General features: G+C 41.5%; 2 protein-coding genes across 3 annotated transcripts in view; one reads left to right on the forward strand and one right to left on the reverse strand.

The window, feature by feature from the left end:
* The window catches only part of RBP4 (retinol binding protein 4), a 349,798-nt gene that overhangs the window by 211,526 nt on the left and 121,832 nt on the right, over positions 1 to 16,440 (reverse strand). The gene's annotated exons all lie outside the window — the stretch shown is intronic.
* Positions 1 to 16,440, forward strand: part of LOC142662825 (scavenger receptor cysteine-rich domain-containing protein DMBT1-like) — a 35,625-nt gene that overhangs the window by 17,969 nt on the left and 1,216 nt on the right. Inside the window, exons 10-16 of the mRNA XM_075841025.1 lie at positions 624 to 686; positions 8,591 to 8,750; positions 9,139 to 9,353; positions 10,371 to 10,509; positions 12,209 to 12,429; positions 12,996 to 13,171; positions 14,683 to 15,071. Coding sequence (XP_075697140.1) covers positions 624 to 686; positions 8,591 to 8,750; positions 9,139 to 9,353; positions 10,371 to 10,509; positions 12,209 to 12,429; positions 12,996 to 13,171; positions 14,683 to 15,071 — 1,363 coding nt within the window. The remainder of the gene's footprint in view (positions 1 to 623; positions 687 to 8,590; positions 8,751 to 9,138; positions 9,354 to 10,370; positions 10,510 to 12,208; positions 12,430 to 12,995; positions 13,172 to 14,682; positions 15,072 to 16,440) is intronic.

Raw genomic sequence — 16,440 nt, forward strand, 5'->3', positions numbered from 1 at the left:
TACATAGTGAATTCATATATGCAACATTAAATGAGTAAAAAATGTGTTATAAACATACTATCCCAACAGGACTGTAATACATAACATAATACATTACAGAAAGTTATATAGTCTAACAATCTTTTAATTGTATATAAATAGATAGGATCGTGCACATGTGTAGGTATCACTACACTTGAGGGATTCACCGAGAGTAAGGATCCGGATCTACTACAGCAGGTCTGTTAGCCCTGACCTGGGCAGGTCGGCACCCATCCATGATTCACAGGCTGTGCGGCTGACATTGTATTTGGACTTTATATATATATATATATATATATATATATATATATATATATATATATAAAAAACAGAAGCTAAACAGCAGCGTGGAGGCTCAGTTAGGGCCCTCCATCGCAGATCCAGCAGAGATTACCGGAAACAATAGTGCAACATACCACCACAATGCCCAAATAACAGTCCAGATGTTTGGAGCATGCTTGGAGTTGTTGTCTAGCTACAGCTTCACAGTCACAGGTTAAAGACTTCTGCGTTATACCAGAGTTTAGATTATTTTTTATAATTTTCCTCTAAAGCAATAAGAATAATATGTAGCTACCTCTTATACTGTTTTATATCCCAAGGTTCATCAGTGCCTTCATCAAGAGCCTCATATACTACCCAGATTTCTGCTTTTGGACCTCCTGGTAAGAATATATAAGAATAAAACACAGTCGAGTCACATTATAATGACCACCTCCTACTTTCGACGTTGGCAGCCCGTAGCCGATGAAAGAAGTGATGTGTCGTCGGCTGGCTAGGTGGGTATATAAGGTGTGCGATAGGCTGTCTGAATACACATCATGCATTGTTGCCATGGTTAAAAGGGGCGATTTATCAGAGTTGCAAAAAAGGGATGATTATTGGCTTTCGGGCCAAGGGTGTCGGTATTTCTCAAACAGCGCAGTTTGTGAACCGTTCACGTGCTGCTGTGGTGAAAATGTATCGTGAGTGGACAAATGCCACCATTGGCAATAACTGACATGGAAACCGCGGAGCACCACATGCCATCGATGTGAGAGGTGAACGTTGGCTATGAAGGTGCGTGAGGGCTGAACGACACGCTACAGTGGAGCAGCTCACCGTGAAAATCAACCAGGGGGCTATCAGACGTGTGTCTAAAACAACAGTTCAACGAACCCTACTGCGTATGGGGCTCCAAAGCTGACGGATGGTCACTGCTCCTATGCTAAAGGTGCATCGGAAAAAATACTTCAATTTGCACGGCAGTATCGGAATTGGACCACCGATTATTGGCAAGGGGTTGTCTTCTCCGATGAGTCACGTTTTCTGCTTCATCGAACGGATGGATGTTGGCGTGTCAGGTGAGAAACATCAGAGAACAAGCACCCTGCAACCATTACTGGAAGAACACAAGCTGGTGGCGGCAGCGTTATGGTCTGGGGAATTTTTTCATGACATTCTCTGGGCCCACTCATCCATGTGGAAGGCTCTGAACCGATTTGGGTATGAATCCATCGCTGTAGATCACGTCCACCCATACATGCTGTTTGTCTTCCCTGAGGCAGATGGAATCTTCCAGTAAGACAATGTGACATGTTACACGGATAGAAATGTCTGACTGGAGTGATTGGAAGAGCACAACCAAGACTCCCAAGTACTTCCCTGGCCCCCTAATTCACCAGACTTGAACTCAATTCAACATATGTGGGACCGCCTTGATCGTGTTGTTTGGTCTATGGATCCTCCCCCACGCAGCCTTCAGCAAATGTGGGATGCACTGCAGTCAGCCTGGCACCAGATACCGGAGACAACCTACCACCACCTTATTGAGTCACTCCCCGCCCGTCTAGCTGCTGTCCGTGCTGCACACGGCGGTTACTCTGGATATTAGCCGGTGGTCATAATAATGTGAGTCCACAGTGTATAAGTGTAAAAAGTGACTGCCACAGCCCACCATATGCAGTGTCTGCAACATAGGCTCTATGAGTGCCAGCCACAAACAATGCCCCCTACAAACAATGCAGTCACATGTGCACCATAAGCGCCGGCCATATTCCTCCCATATTTCCCATCCACATGCCCTCCATAAATTCAGATCACTCATCCCTTCCCTCTTCTAGATGGCTCACCTGCTCCAGGCTCTCATGGATCTCTCCATTAGCTGTGTGATACTGCCACCTAGTGGCCACACTTAAGTCTCCTCTAAAACATATATGCTGTTCCCTACGCCCCAATCGCTTTTTGTGTCACAAAACCTCTTGGGCTTTGGCAGAGCAGGTGAGGGGACTATGTGTCCTATTATCAGTATTTTTTATTTATTTCAAACTAATCCTAAAGGGGTTTTCCCAACTGGAAAGCCTCTGCTCCCCCAAACCCCACCTTAAACCTGTTCCCCTGACTTCCTTGCTTTGCACCCACCTGTATGAGCTAGATCAGAGAACCAGTGCAAAAAAACAGGGCACAAGTATAGAGCTGAGAAGCCTAAGGCTGGGTTCACACGACCTATTTTCAGGCGTAAACGAGGCGTATTATGCCTCGTTTTACGTCTGAAAATAGGGCTACAATACGTCGGCAAACATCTGCCCATTCATTTGAATGAGTTTGCCGACGTATTGTGCAGACAACCTGTAATTTACGCGTCGTCGTTTGACAGCTGTCAAACGACGACGCGTAAATGGACTGCCTTGGCAAAGAAGTGCAGGACACTTATATACATTATATGCAGGACACTTCTTTGCCACGTAATTTGAGCTGTTCTTCATTGAACTCAATGAAGCACAGCTCAAGATTTACGAGCGTCTCAGACGGCTCGCAAAATGCGAGGAGGAGCATTTACGTGTGAAACGAGGCAGCTGTTAACAGTCTGTCTTTTCACACGTAAATGCCTCTCATCGTGTGAACATACCCTAAGGGGTTAAAAAGGTCATTCTGAGCCCATATGACAAGACCAGTACAATAAATGATAGTTGGGGGCCCCTGATACAGGCCTAGGAGCATAAAGTTACGCCTCTGCAAAGAACGGTTCCTGCACTGGAAGACAAAGCAGAAAACAAGTAAAAACCTAAGTGTAAAAAATGTAGTTTGTTTAGTGTCGCCAAATTCTGAGAGCCATAACTTTTTTATTTTTCTGTCGATTAAGTGGTATGAGGGCTTATTTTTTGCAGGATAAGCTTTAGTTTTTAATGATACCGTTTTGGGGTACATGTGATGTTTTGATCACTTTTTATTTCCTTTTTTGTGGGAGATTAGGTGACCAGAAAAGAGCGATTCTGGCGTGTTAAATAATGATATATTGTAATAGTTCAGACGTTTACGGATGCGGCGATACCAATTATGTTTATTTATTTTTTTACTATGCTCTAGGGGGAAATGGGAAAAGGTTTTTTTTTTAAACTTTTAATATTTTTTATTTTTTTTACATAAAGAAACCCCTTTATTTTACTAATTTTTACTTTTTTTTATTAGTCCCCCTAGGGGACTTCAACCAGCGAACGTTAGATCGCTTGCAGTATATCGTGATTCTGACAGGCCAGAGGCAGCGCTTAATAGGAGCACAAAGATGGCGGACCTGGGGGCCTTCATTAGGCCCCCAGGCAGCCATAGCAACCATCACCACCCCGCGATTGCATTGAGGGGGGCGCGACGAGCTGTTAGAGGGGATCGCCCCCTCTTTCTAGTGATTTAAACGCTGCGGTCGCTATTGGCCACTGCATTTAACGAGTTAAACGAGCGAGATCGTGCTCGAGCGCGATCCCGCTCGTTACTCTGAAGTGTCGGCTGTAACATACAGCCAAGATCCGTATCAGATGGAGCGGGTTCACTCTGTGAGCCCGCGCCATACTTCCCCTACCCGACTTTGGCATATGGATACGTCAAATGTCGGGAAGGGGTTAATTGTTATTAGTGTTTTCATTAAGCAAAAGTAGTAAAACTCAAAAAAGTATGTACATTTTGTATCGCCATAATCGTATCGACCTACAGAATAAAGTTAGAATGTCATTTATGCCACATGATAAATTCCATTAAAAAAAAACAAAAAATATATAAATATACATCAATATAAAATATTTCAACACATTATATGTACCCCAAAATGGTGCTTTTAAATAAAAATACAAATCGTCTCGCAAAAAAACAAGTCATCATACAGCTACAAATACGGAAAAATTAAAAAGTTATGGCTCTCGGAACTCAGTGATGAAAAATCAAAAATAAAACTCCCTTCCCAGCCATTTAAAGGGAGTTTCCAGGGTTAGAAGGAAATGTGAATTTACTGACCTTTCAAATCCCCCCACTCCCTCTGTGCCAGCAGTTATGTGGTCCCAAGCTGGACTTTGTTTACAACACTGCAGTGACAGCCTCGGCGTTACAATTGCCTAAGTTTATGGTTTTATATTGACAGCTCATGGCCCAAGTAAGATAATACCTTATATTGTGTATGTGAGGAGGCCAAAAAGGAAAAAATTAATCTGGTCCTGAATGCCAAAAATGGCTTGGTCCTTAAAGGGGTTGTAAATAGTAGCCGGCTCGGTGATCTGCTGATTGCTGCAGGTCCAGCATCTCTAACACCTGGTCAGCTGTTAAAGCCACAGTAAGCAGCGTCTGGCTATAAGAAAATGTAACGTTACATGCCAGCAATTCTAACAAATAGCCGGCCATTCTAATCAAGGATGGGCTGTGTCCACCAGAGTTGCTCTTATGTATTTTAGGACCACTGCTTAGGACCCCCAAAATAACATCCATGTGTACTAACAGGGTATATTCTTGTCATGAGACAACCCTTTTAACGGGTTGCAACCAGTTCATTTAATCAAGTTTGGGAACAAAATAATAAAAAAAAAAAAAAAAGGTAAATTTATATCTGAAATACCACATTGCATGGTAAGTTGTGTTACAAGTCTGAATTATTCAACAATGAGTAATGTAATGGGTGCTACTGAAGGTAGATGGATTTTCTCCTTGAGGGTATGTTCACGCAGAGTTTTATAGGCATATTTCGGGGCGTAAACACCTCAAAATATGACCGGTAGCTGAATGCCTACAAACATCTGCCTATTACATTCAATGGGAAAATCAGCGTTTCATAAAACAGCGTAAAAAACGGCGCGTAAAAATGCATGTCACATCTTGAGGGTATGTGCACACGACAACTGTCTTTTACGTCTGAAAAGACAGACAGTTTTCAGGAGAAAACAGCTGCCTCGTTTCAGATGTAAAAGCTCCTCCTCGCATTATGCGTCTCGTAATCTTGAGCTGCTCTTCATTGACTTCAAATTACGTTGAAAAGAAGTGTCCTGCACTTCTTTGCCGAGCCTGTCAATTTACGCGTCGTCGTTTGACAGCTGTCAAACGACGACGCGTAAATGACAGGTCGTCGGCACAGTACGTCGGCAAACCCATTCAAATGAATGGGCAGATGTTTGCCGACGTATTGGAGTCGTATTTTCAGACGTAAAACGAGGCATAATACGCCTCATTTACGTCTGAAAATAGGTCGTCTGAACCCAGCCTGAGCCTTTTTGGAGCTGTTTTTCATTGTGTCAATGGAAAAACAGCTCCAAAAAACGACTCCAAAAAAACGCTTCAAAAAATGTTTTCAGCTTCAAAAACGGCTGAAAATCAGAGGCTGTTTTCTCTGAAAACAGCTCCGTAATTTTCAGTCGTTTTTACTTCTGCGTGTGAACATACCCTAAGAATGGTTCGCAGACAGTTCAGCAGATGTCTTTTCTGAACACAACTGCAATTACAGTGGCACACAAAGTGTAATGGTTACTATCTCTTTAAGAGGCACAATATGCTTGGTGGTTGCAGTTCACTCCACGTGGTGCTGTTGCTTGTAGGCTACTGGTCACTCTGGAGGGCAAGGGCGCTTGAATATTCTGGAACCCAAAACACATCTATTCTTTCATACCGGACAAACAATTTTCACATAGAGTACTACTACTACACATAAGCTCTGGGCCATGTTTTCTTCACACAGTCAACTGACTTGCTCAAAACAACAGCATCGTGCGCTCAACATGACTTTCTTTACACAGACAGGAGAGTCACTGCTACTTCCAGCCTTGTTCTCAACAGTCCTCCCTCTACCATTCCTTCCTGCCAAACATCCATTCAGTCCCTAATGCACCTGGACCAAACTATCCAGAATATATACATATTTAGGCCCCCTGCACATGACTGTGCCCATAATCACGGTCCATTATAAGTATGGGAGCACGGTCCGTAAAATCAAAAAAATAGGACGTCCTATTTTTTACGGATGATCTCAACGGCCCGGACACCTTCCCGTAAATATACGGGAAGGTGTCCGTGCATCATAGAAATGAATGGAAATTATGCTCATGTGCTTGGGGCCTTACAATGACCATGTCCCACTTTGTCTCAAGTTCTCATTAACTCCACACGGGCCCAGTCCAGGCCTGTGTTCCTTCACAAAAGTCTTCCTTTAGGATTTCACATCAGTCTTCACTTGGATTCCTTCAAGGGCTCTCTCAATGTTGACCACAGTTCCCCGAATCTCAAGGGTTCTGCTCTTGGCCACAGTTCCCTGCATCCCAAAGGTTCTGCATTAAACACATCCCAATAGGCAATCTCACTATGGGACTAATACTCAGGTCTATTTCTCATGCACTCAGTCAACATGTGAACAATGCAACCTTCACTCTAGGGCCCTGACTCTTAAGGATTCCTACACATCACCCCTCCCGCTGAGTACTCCACCAAATCCAGTCTAATTCAGAACTGTACTACCAGACCACACTTTAGACCTACAGGTCAATCAGGCTCCAACTATAGCTCCGCTCTATAATTATATCACAACCCTGACTGGACCCAATTATGGCCTTTCCCAGGTTTGAGTTCACTACCACTCACCCACCACTGGTTCCAATAGTGAGCTGACTACTACATAACCCCAGCAAACTCCCAGACTTAACCACGCAAGGCTGATAATACCACCCCCCCTCACTTCAGAAGCAGGCTACACTGTTGAACTTTAGGCCTGCCCGATCCACGAAACGACTCTATCAATGTGAAGACCACTAGTGGTCACTTAAGTAGCTAACTGTCCGTTCTGGGACACAGGCTCCTTTCCTTGTTTGAAAAAACAGCCACACTTCTCTTTGCTCAGAGACTCGCTCACCCTTGACAAACAACCCTTCTTCTCAGCTCTACACAGGCCTTCAGCCACATCTCCCTCCCTGGCCTTCAGCTCATCACCTCTTCAGCAATGGACAAGTCCCTCTGGCCTCCAGCCCACCAATGCCTATACAGACTAACAAGCTTTCTCTGCCCTACAGTTCACCAATCATGCCTCCAATGGACAAGCCAAGGCCTAACAGTTCCATAGGCTAACAAAAGATTATCCAGGCGGCTCCCATTTCCTCTCCTTGGGGTCAAAACCACTTAAATTTTCCCCCAATGCCAGCATTGTAGCTCAGTGCAGCTGTGCCACATGCCAATACCTTCAGCAGTATCAGCATCCTACCATCTTACCACCAACCCGATTTTGTTGTATGGAGTGACCCTAGAGGTTGAGCTAGTTATAGTTTAATATTCAGTATCCAAATAGCCCTATACACTGGTATGAAGTATTTTGTTCCTTATGAGCTTTTTCTTCCCTTTGTAATGAGCTCCTTCTAGTGGTAGAATTATATTATGAAGAAAACTTTGTAGCGTTTTATTTTACAGTGAATAAATTATTGATATATCTGATATTAAATTGCTTAGCCTTTTTACATTGAATGCTCTTTTTTTATGATATAACATTGTCCGGTATAATTTAATAGAAATTGGTTTGACAAAAATCCTAATATTCTACCCAGATCCCTCCTCCTGATGTATAGGTGGCCCTGCTGCTGGTTATACATTTGATACCACAGTTGTAAAAAATGAGATTAGAGATGTGGAGTGGTGTGAGAATCCTTATAACAAAAGCTTGAGTGACCACATGAAATAAAACAAACATCACCCATGTCAGTGGCCCCTCACATGTCACTGACTGCTCTGCCAAACAAACTCCCGGCTTTGCAGTACATTTGTCTGCCCTTCTGATAGTGCTGAAGATTGCCCCATTTTTTTTGGTTGACCCTTAGGCATTCAGGAAGATTGCGACTATGTCAAATAAACACAATATCTGTGCTCACGCTAGCGATTTTGTGCAGTGCGGACCTGTCCATGATGCAAAACAGGAAATTTCAAGAAGGTTCCCAGTCATTACATGAGCTAGGAGGAAAGACGCTGATGATATAGAGAAGTTGGGTCAATTACCTAAATGCATTCGTACAGTTACAGTAAAATGAGCCCTGCATAATGGCAGCCATATCTTGCACACAGTGACAGCCACAGGCCCCCATAACAATGACACCAACAGACTCCCCCCAGAATAAGACAGATAGCAGAGGGCAACCGTGCAAGAACAGTAAATGGTCAACAGTAGTGGGAAGAAGGAAAACAGGAAAGCTTGGGAGGACAGTGAAAGTGCAGTTGGTGGTGGAGCTCTTCCACCAGCAAATCTCCTTTTTGCCAGACCACAGTTTTATATTGTTATATTGTTAGTAAATGCAATATATTTTTGTTCTTCCAGAAAGAAATGATACGTTCACTTGTGGGGGAATATTGACTGAAAGTTATGGCAGAATTACAAGCCCCTTATATCCCAGCTTTTATCCTCTCAACATTCACTGCACATGGGAAATCCGGTCAGCACCAAATACTGTCATACAACTCAACTTTCCAAGCATAGAGTAAGTATTGGTTATATCTTGAGATAAGGTTCAACTGTGGTTGTCAACTGGTGGCTTTGTAGGTATTGATGGTACCCTGATGTACAACGTGAAGGTTTGATTAGAGTAGATACCTGCCACATTTTTTCCTCCTCAAATCTCTTCCCCCACTGGCCTCATACCTGTATATTGTCCATCTTTTCTGTTTCTTCTAATAAACTTCAGTTTTTTTGTCACAATGTGCATATCATGTCATGTGCCTGTCATGTAGGATACCATTGTGGTGGATGTTATAGTTGTTACCACCTCTGATACCAATATTTAATTGGAGGGGGGCATTGAGTATGTGCATACATGTCATTATTACGGTTTTGTTTTCGTTATATATTTTTTTCATTTTTTTTAACAGTTTAGAAAGTTATGGAAATTGTACATATGATTCTGTGACCATATATGATGGACCTGCCGGAGGTTCCCTACTTGGGAGAATTTGCCAGTCAAGAAAGCACACATTCTATTCATCATCGAATGTAATGACCGTTGTGTTTGTAACTGATGGATCTGTACAAAATGACGGTTTTGAAGCATACTATAACACTTCAACTACAAAAAATTCAATGTCAGGTAACAATGCAAAAAAAATATTATTTGTAACAGCCAGAGTAGCCCCATAAAAAGCGTCAGCCATAAGGCTCTTATTAATAGTGCTTGCCAGTGACTGTCTGCCCTTTTTATTATGTCCTTTGAGTAGCATTTTTCTCATTTCTAATGCATCTGACTAGGTTAACCCATCTGAGTAGTTGTGGGTCCCTTCTGACTATGGGCTCTCGAGAATTTATCTAATATTCTGAATGATCAATCCACCCCTGACTGTGCTATGCTGAGATGCTGAACAAACCGTAGGACCCCATGAGTCAAGCGATTCACCATGAATAGACTTTTAGGGCAGGTTCAAACGTGGCGGAATTGCTGTGAACAGTCCGCAGAGGAATTCTCCAGCGGCCGTTTTTTACATTTGTTTCTATTCGTTTTTAGGAAAGTTAGGTCAGACGTTGCGGAAAAATCCGCTGCTGACCATAGGCTGCGGTGGCAAATTTTTAGTCCGCAGCATGCACTGTGTGTTGCGGAGAAGAAGCGGAATTTCACTGCGTATTTCAGCCTTTGCAATGCAAAAACTGAAATCTGTGGCAAGTCCGCTGTCTTTTCTGCAACATCTGAACTACCTGTCAAATATGCAAATGTTGGTGCAGATTCGTTGCGTAATTGCCCCAAATCTGCACCAACATTTGCAGCGGAAAAACTCTGCCACATCTGAACGTGCCCTTATAGTAAAATGTCATAACATTTCGTGTTTTGAATGCGAACGCAGCTGCAATACGAAGATCTCCCGGAGTAATGGTGTAAATCTTCCCCATCACTTCCCTTCTTCAGATTGAGAGATTCTTATAGCCTGATGGAAGACCTATGCCTACTAGAGATGTTTGAATTTGCCGTTCATGGTCCTTTATCGTTCAAAAGGTCCAAGGCAAAGAATTGTGTTCTGTGCATAGGAAACAAAAAGTTTATTTTGCTCTTTTATTGAATGGCATATCTAATATATAATATGTATTTTTTTTAATTATGCATTAACAATTTTTGCAGAGAAGTGTGGAGGCATCTTGACAACCTTACAAGGAATATTTAATTCATCCAGGACCGCCTCTCCAGATTCTGACTACTGTGTCTGGCATATCAATGTTGATAACAATTACAAAATTCATCTTAAATTTTCAGATTTGCAGTAAGTGTAAGAATATTAATGTACAAATGTTTAGATAAGACACCTTAAAGCGGATCTTTTATCAGACTATGCTGCCCAATTTAAGGGCAGTGTAGTATAGGGACAGGGTCTCTCTACTATTAGCTAATGTTGAAAAAACATTCAACTGAGCCCCTCCGACATCTCGGCGAAACATGTCGGAGGGGGGACTTTGTTAAATGTTTTTTAATCACACTATTTGCTCAGTGTAATGTACTTTGGGGTAGTGATCTGCAGACGCTCCCCTCCACTTTCAATATAGGTAGTGAACGTCGCTATACATATGTACTACGGCTGGCCAGCAAGGATTGATTGTTCTACTTCTACACCAGCTGCCATCATATCTCCCATACACAGCACACAAAAAGCAGAGAACATCCTGGTTCACTATCTCTCTAAAGCACACCCTTAGAAGCAGAAGCAGCATGGAGGAGATTATACAGCAGTAATAAGCAGTGTAGCTGTGAATCCAGCACTAGGGTGACATATAACTCTTACCAGCAGCCTGTGTCTCCTCTCTCTCTCTCTCTTTCTCTGCTCTCTCCTCCATAAACTTCTATGGGCAGGCAGTAAAGAGACACCCCCACGTCCTGCAGTCCGTCTCCTCTTGGAGTTTCAGCGTGATACAGAAAACATTACACTGCCCAGAGTGAAAAGAAAGTAACCTCTCATTTGGCAAGTATAGTTCAATTAGCATATTTAGAAAAATGCTCATAACTTTGCAAATAATAAACGTTTTGAAAAAAATAAATTACACTGTAGTTATCAGCATCATAGCGCTTATTAGATTAGTTAGGAGATAGGGAAATAATAAACTAGTGACAGATCCTCTTTAAAAAAAGAACAAACACATTATTAATTATTAATCATCTATATAATGTTACACTGGCCAATTGTAGTCCAGTGTAAATGCAGGAAAAGATCTACGATAAAACAATTGTTGATCTTGAGCGATGGTGTCACCGTAAAAATCATTGTTGTTAGTGCCACAATTTGTCATTTTAAAGCCACTTTTAAATTTACAATAGACATACTTTCCTGTGGATCAGCCTGATTCAAATGTCCATTACATCCACCGATCGTTCATCTGCAGTGTAAAGGCAGCTTAAGACAACTGATAATGCATCGTCATGTCATGAATTTTGAAACAATGCAGAAAATACACAAAATGAAAGAGTGCCAAATGCCAAACTGATATCTTTACATTACACACACCGATGCAGCAGAGCTGAATTGGTTATTTCACAGTTTGTCTTCTGCCATGTAAGCATTAACAAATGGTGTTCAGCATGAATACCATACATATGAAGCTCCTGTGCTTTATCTGAGCATTTTATTCATCTCTTTTTTTTAAAATATAAGCTCCTTTTAGTTATGATTCCTTAGCACAATGAATGATCAGTTTGCCCCCTGCACTATGTTTTTTTCTTATTTATAGGAATTATATTTGACTTTATGGTTTATATTTGTCTTTTGAGGTCATTCTAGTAGTATTTAGTATCTTTTTAGTTTATATTTTCACTCATTATATCATCTTTTTCTACTACTTACTGATCCATGTATTTTTTTTCTGTTGAAAGTTCTTGCACTATTACTTAATTATGATAGTATTAATTTATTGTTCACCATCTTTAATTTTTTCACTGGAGAAAGTTAATTTGCTTTTTTGTAATTTCATCAGAATGAAAAATTCCCTGTCCTGCCAGTCCTACTCTTTGTCGGTCTACGATGGATCGCCACAAGGGTCACCCTTACTCGGGCAACTCTGCGAGACAACTGCCCGGGACTTCACCTCTTCATCAAACAGCATTAGCATAGTGTACAACAAGATCCATGACGATACTGACTCGGGTCTGGAATTCTCTGCTTCATATTACACTGTCTTCCAGAACAGCACAAATGGTAATTTAAAGTTCAATAAATGAAATACAAGATCTTGAGCTGTCCTCTTCTGCCAGGGAAAGATTAAGTTTACTGCCTAGTCTTGTATCTAAATCTGCTTACTGACCATTCCCGGCACCCTGCACCAGGGGCACATGCTCTGCCAGTCGCCCTTGCTACACCCCTGCATTACATCTCCCATAGGGGCTGTCAGCAATCTTTTCCCAGACTCCTTATTAATAATTCAGGTTTTCTATGTATGTACCTACAAACAAACATACATAGACAGCTCTCATATTGCTATATAACCAAACACATTTGTCATTCGAAATTCAATGAAAGTTGGATGACAACCTCCGAAAGAGCTGTGGTGATGTCATCCAGCTTTCCTAAAAAACACATATAACTAACTATTGAAAGTGTAAATTATTAGGGCCACTTCCGGAAGTATGTATACAGGGTTTTTTTTCTATTTTTTTGGAGAGAGGGTGGTACTGAAGTTTTTTTTCTTCTAATCTGGCTTGGTAACTATTGTATCATATGTATGCAATGAGTAGTTGAAATAAATCTCAGTTATTGTTTTGCAGTAACTTTGTCCTGCCATTCAGACTACATGGAAGCTCGAGTTTCTTCACGGTATCTGGAGTCCTTGGGTTACTCTTGGAATAATATTTTCCTAAATGATCCCCAGTGCCGGCCGAAGATTCTAGGTGACTGGTTGGAGTTTCACATTCCTTATCAGAACTGTTTTACTCTTAAAAAGGTAGGAAAACTTGTAGACTACGGGCTGGTTTACATTGGCAGATTTCTGCTCATAAGGAGCGCCGATCCCCAATATAACAAGTCGATTGGCGCTCGTTAACAGGTCCTTTTACATGGGCCGATGCTTTCTGTATGAGGATGAAAAGTCTGCACCATCTATACTGTCTCATAGAACCTCACAGGTCAGGTCAAACATAATGCCATTGAAGACTATACAGGGCAAAATGTCAAGATGCAGAACCCCCCCCCCCCCATCTTTCACCGTTTGTAAACTTAAAGGGAAGGTGTCATGATTTTTATTTTTTTATCATATTGCTTTTAGTATGATATGAACATAAATTTTATTTATTTGTGTTCTTGTGTTCTACTTTTTACTTTTTTCTTACTTTTACTTCTCTATGGGGTCTGCAATTTTTTTTCATTTCTGTATGTGTCGATTAACGACACATACAGAGATGGAATACAGCACATACATCCCCATAGAGAATGCGAACGGGAGCCGTTCCATTCTCTGCAGCGTACGCCGTTTGTATGGGAACGGTGCATGCGCCGCTCCCACACAGACCAAAACGAAGCTCGTTAGCAGAGCGAAATCAGGTGCCATTTTCATGAGGACCGGAAGCCGCTGCCGGACAGTAAGATGACGAATTCCGGCCGCGGCTTCTGGCCATATGTTCAAGGAAGCGAAGACGCAAGGAATAGGAGCGGAGGCGGCAGTGGCAGGTAATTTATGTTCGTGTATGTGATGTGTGTATTATGTTCGTGTATGTTCGTGTTATACGGTTTGCTGAGCCCTGTATCTAATCCTCCTATACTGTGCAGTCGCTCAGAAAATGGCGGCACACAGTGTGGGAGGTTTGAAGATTCAAACTCCTCCTTCTCCTGGCACTAGCCAGAATAAGGGAGGGAGGATTGTGTGAGGACACTAGAGCGAGTTTGTCTACCCCAAATTTGCAGCATAAAGCAATGAGGTTGCTTTACTACATTGACCATGCTGCAATTTTGGGAACTGCTCCCTCTAGTGACCGGGCACATGGAAATATTATAAATTAGAATCTAATTTATAATATTTCCTGACTTGTGAAAAATTAAAAAAAATTAAAACAATGTGTAATCACTTACATAATAATTGTTTAACTAAAAAAATAAGAATAAATTATAGCGACACATTCCCTTTAAGCATAATTGAAACCAAGTTGTTCTACGTTAATAAGAAAGCTAGGCTCCAGAACACATCTCTGTAGTAAGAGCTCTTGTGGGACTCCAAGCATCTTACAATGCAAGATATGTCAAATACACACTCCTACAATACTTACCCATTGGCATGGCGCTGGCTGCACTGACGAGACTCAAATGTTGTGATCTTCATCATGAAATAGTGGCATGCCTCCGGTATCAATATTTTTACAATGTAGAGGTATCCTGTCTTGGATAAGATAAATAAACCTTAAACCTAATTTTTAAAACATAAAAAACCAACATTTAACTGTTCATATTTTTTTCTTTTATCAGGTTCTCAATGACACCATCAGCTATGTAAACACTCTGTTTACTTACTCTACGGAGCCCGTGGTAATTCACGGAAAGAAATTAAGTCTCACTCTGAGATGTCAGATGTACCAAGATACAATAGTAGATTCCTTGTATTTTGCCGATGACACCATGCAGAACTCCTTAACTCAGCATGGCCTATATTCAGCGAACCTAACCTTCTTCAAGTCTCCGAGTTTCATACACCCAGTGTACAAGTATCCGTATTTTGTTGAACTCAATCAAAATTTGTACCTACAAGCCACCTTGGACACCACAGATCCTGCCTTGGTCTTGTTTGTAGATACATGTGTGGCTTCTCCTGATCCTTTTGATATGTCAGGAAATGTTTATTATCTCATACATAATGGGTAAGTCATTGCACTGTTTTTGGTATGGATATTGGTGAAATCTACTCTTGGTGTGGCTATCTGTCCTCTCTAGGGAAATACAAATTGCGGTTAGTCAATAGAAACATTTTGTCAGCTTTTTGGGTGCAAAAAAAAGTTGCCCTGCCGTTGATTGATTCTTTCTTTTCTCCTTCTTCTCTTGGCACTCGATATAAAGTGGAGACAATAAACACCAAAGGAAATCTGAATCTATGGCATGATAGGAATGAAATTTAAAGAATATGTTAAAGGGGTTATATTGTTTAATAAAAAAACATTTTCAAATACTTTATTAGGGAATTCCAATAATAAAGGGGGTCCTCCAATCAGGACACTCGAGAATAAGCCAGAGCAGAAAGAGCTTCTCTTGCTCTTGAGAACCCAGCGAGGACCACCATCAGGGTATTACGGATGTTATTGCTTTCAGGGACCCATTACAAAAAGGGCCCACCTTCACCTGTCATCTCTCACCTTCTTCCCAATAGTTATCTCACAGGACGTGCACAATGGCAGATTTACGCTTGCTGTTCCGCCAGTTTCACCTTTTTTTGACACAAATCAGTTTAGACAAGTGTACTATTGATTTGTTCCAAAAAGAATACATGTTTGCACCTCAATTGAAACTCTTCAAAAGCATCTAGAAAGGGGCTGTGGCTTGACAGAAAGGAATATGGCTTAGTAGAAAGAGGGTGTGGCTTAAAATGCACCCAAAAAACTTATGTAGACTAAGCCAACCAAGGTGTGGTATACGGAAGATAAAATTGCCCAACATGTCTAGTAAGATGCACCAAATCTATCATTCAGCGTGCACCACTTTGATACATTTGGTGCATTTTCTGACTGCCTATTCTAAGTGTACGCTGTCTAAATGTTATACAGCATTAGGGAATTTGCTCCTATGTTTGCATTTATTAAACAGACAGGCCCTGTGTAATGGGAAATAATGTGCAAAAATAGGGCCAATTTATTTCCTGAAACTGTACAAGCCAATTTAGTGTTCTGTTTCCTTCTTCCCCAAAGTCCTACCAAATATGTTGCATGGCCCCCACAGATTACAAGATCTGTGTGGATATGAAGATAATATTTATGGTGGAAAAAGATTATGTTGTCCACTGTAAGTACACAATGGGGTCCAACCCAGAGGATGGGAGATGAAGAAAGGAGTCCAAGGGACCTTGAGCAATTGTCTGTACAGGGCCCAGACACTTGATGGCAGCCCTGGACCCTGCCCCATTACATGGATTTTAATAAAAACTGTGTAATGCTTAATTTCCCATGTGGTGGTGCTGCAGATTACAGCTGATAACTGAGGATGCCAGGATCGGGATGTACTGTGATGAACATAACATCT

Source organism: Rhinoderma darwinii, chromosome 11 (assembly GCF_050947455.1).
Source record: "Rhinoderma darwinii isolate aRhiDar2 chromosome 11, aRhiDar2.hap1, whole genome shotgun sequence".
Taxonomy (NCBI): Eukaryota; Metazoa; Chordata; class Amphibia; order Anura; family Rhinodermatidae; genus Rhinoderma; species Rhinoderma darwinii.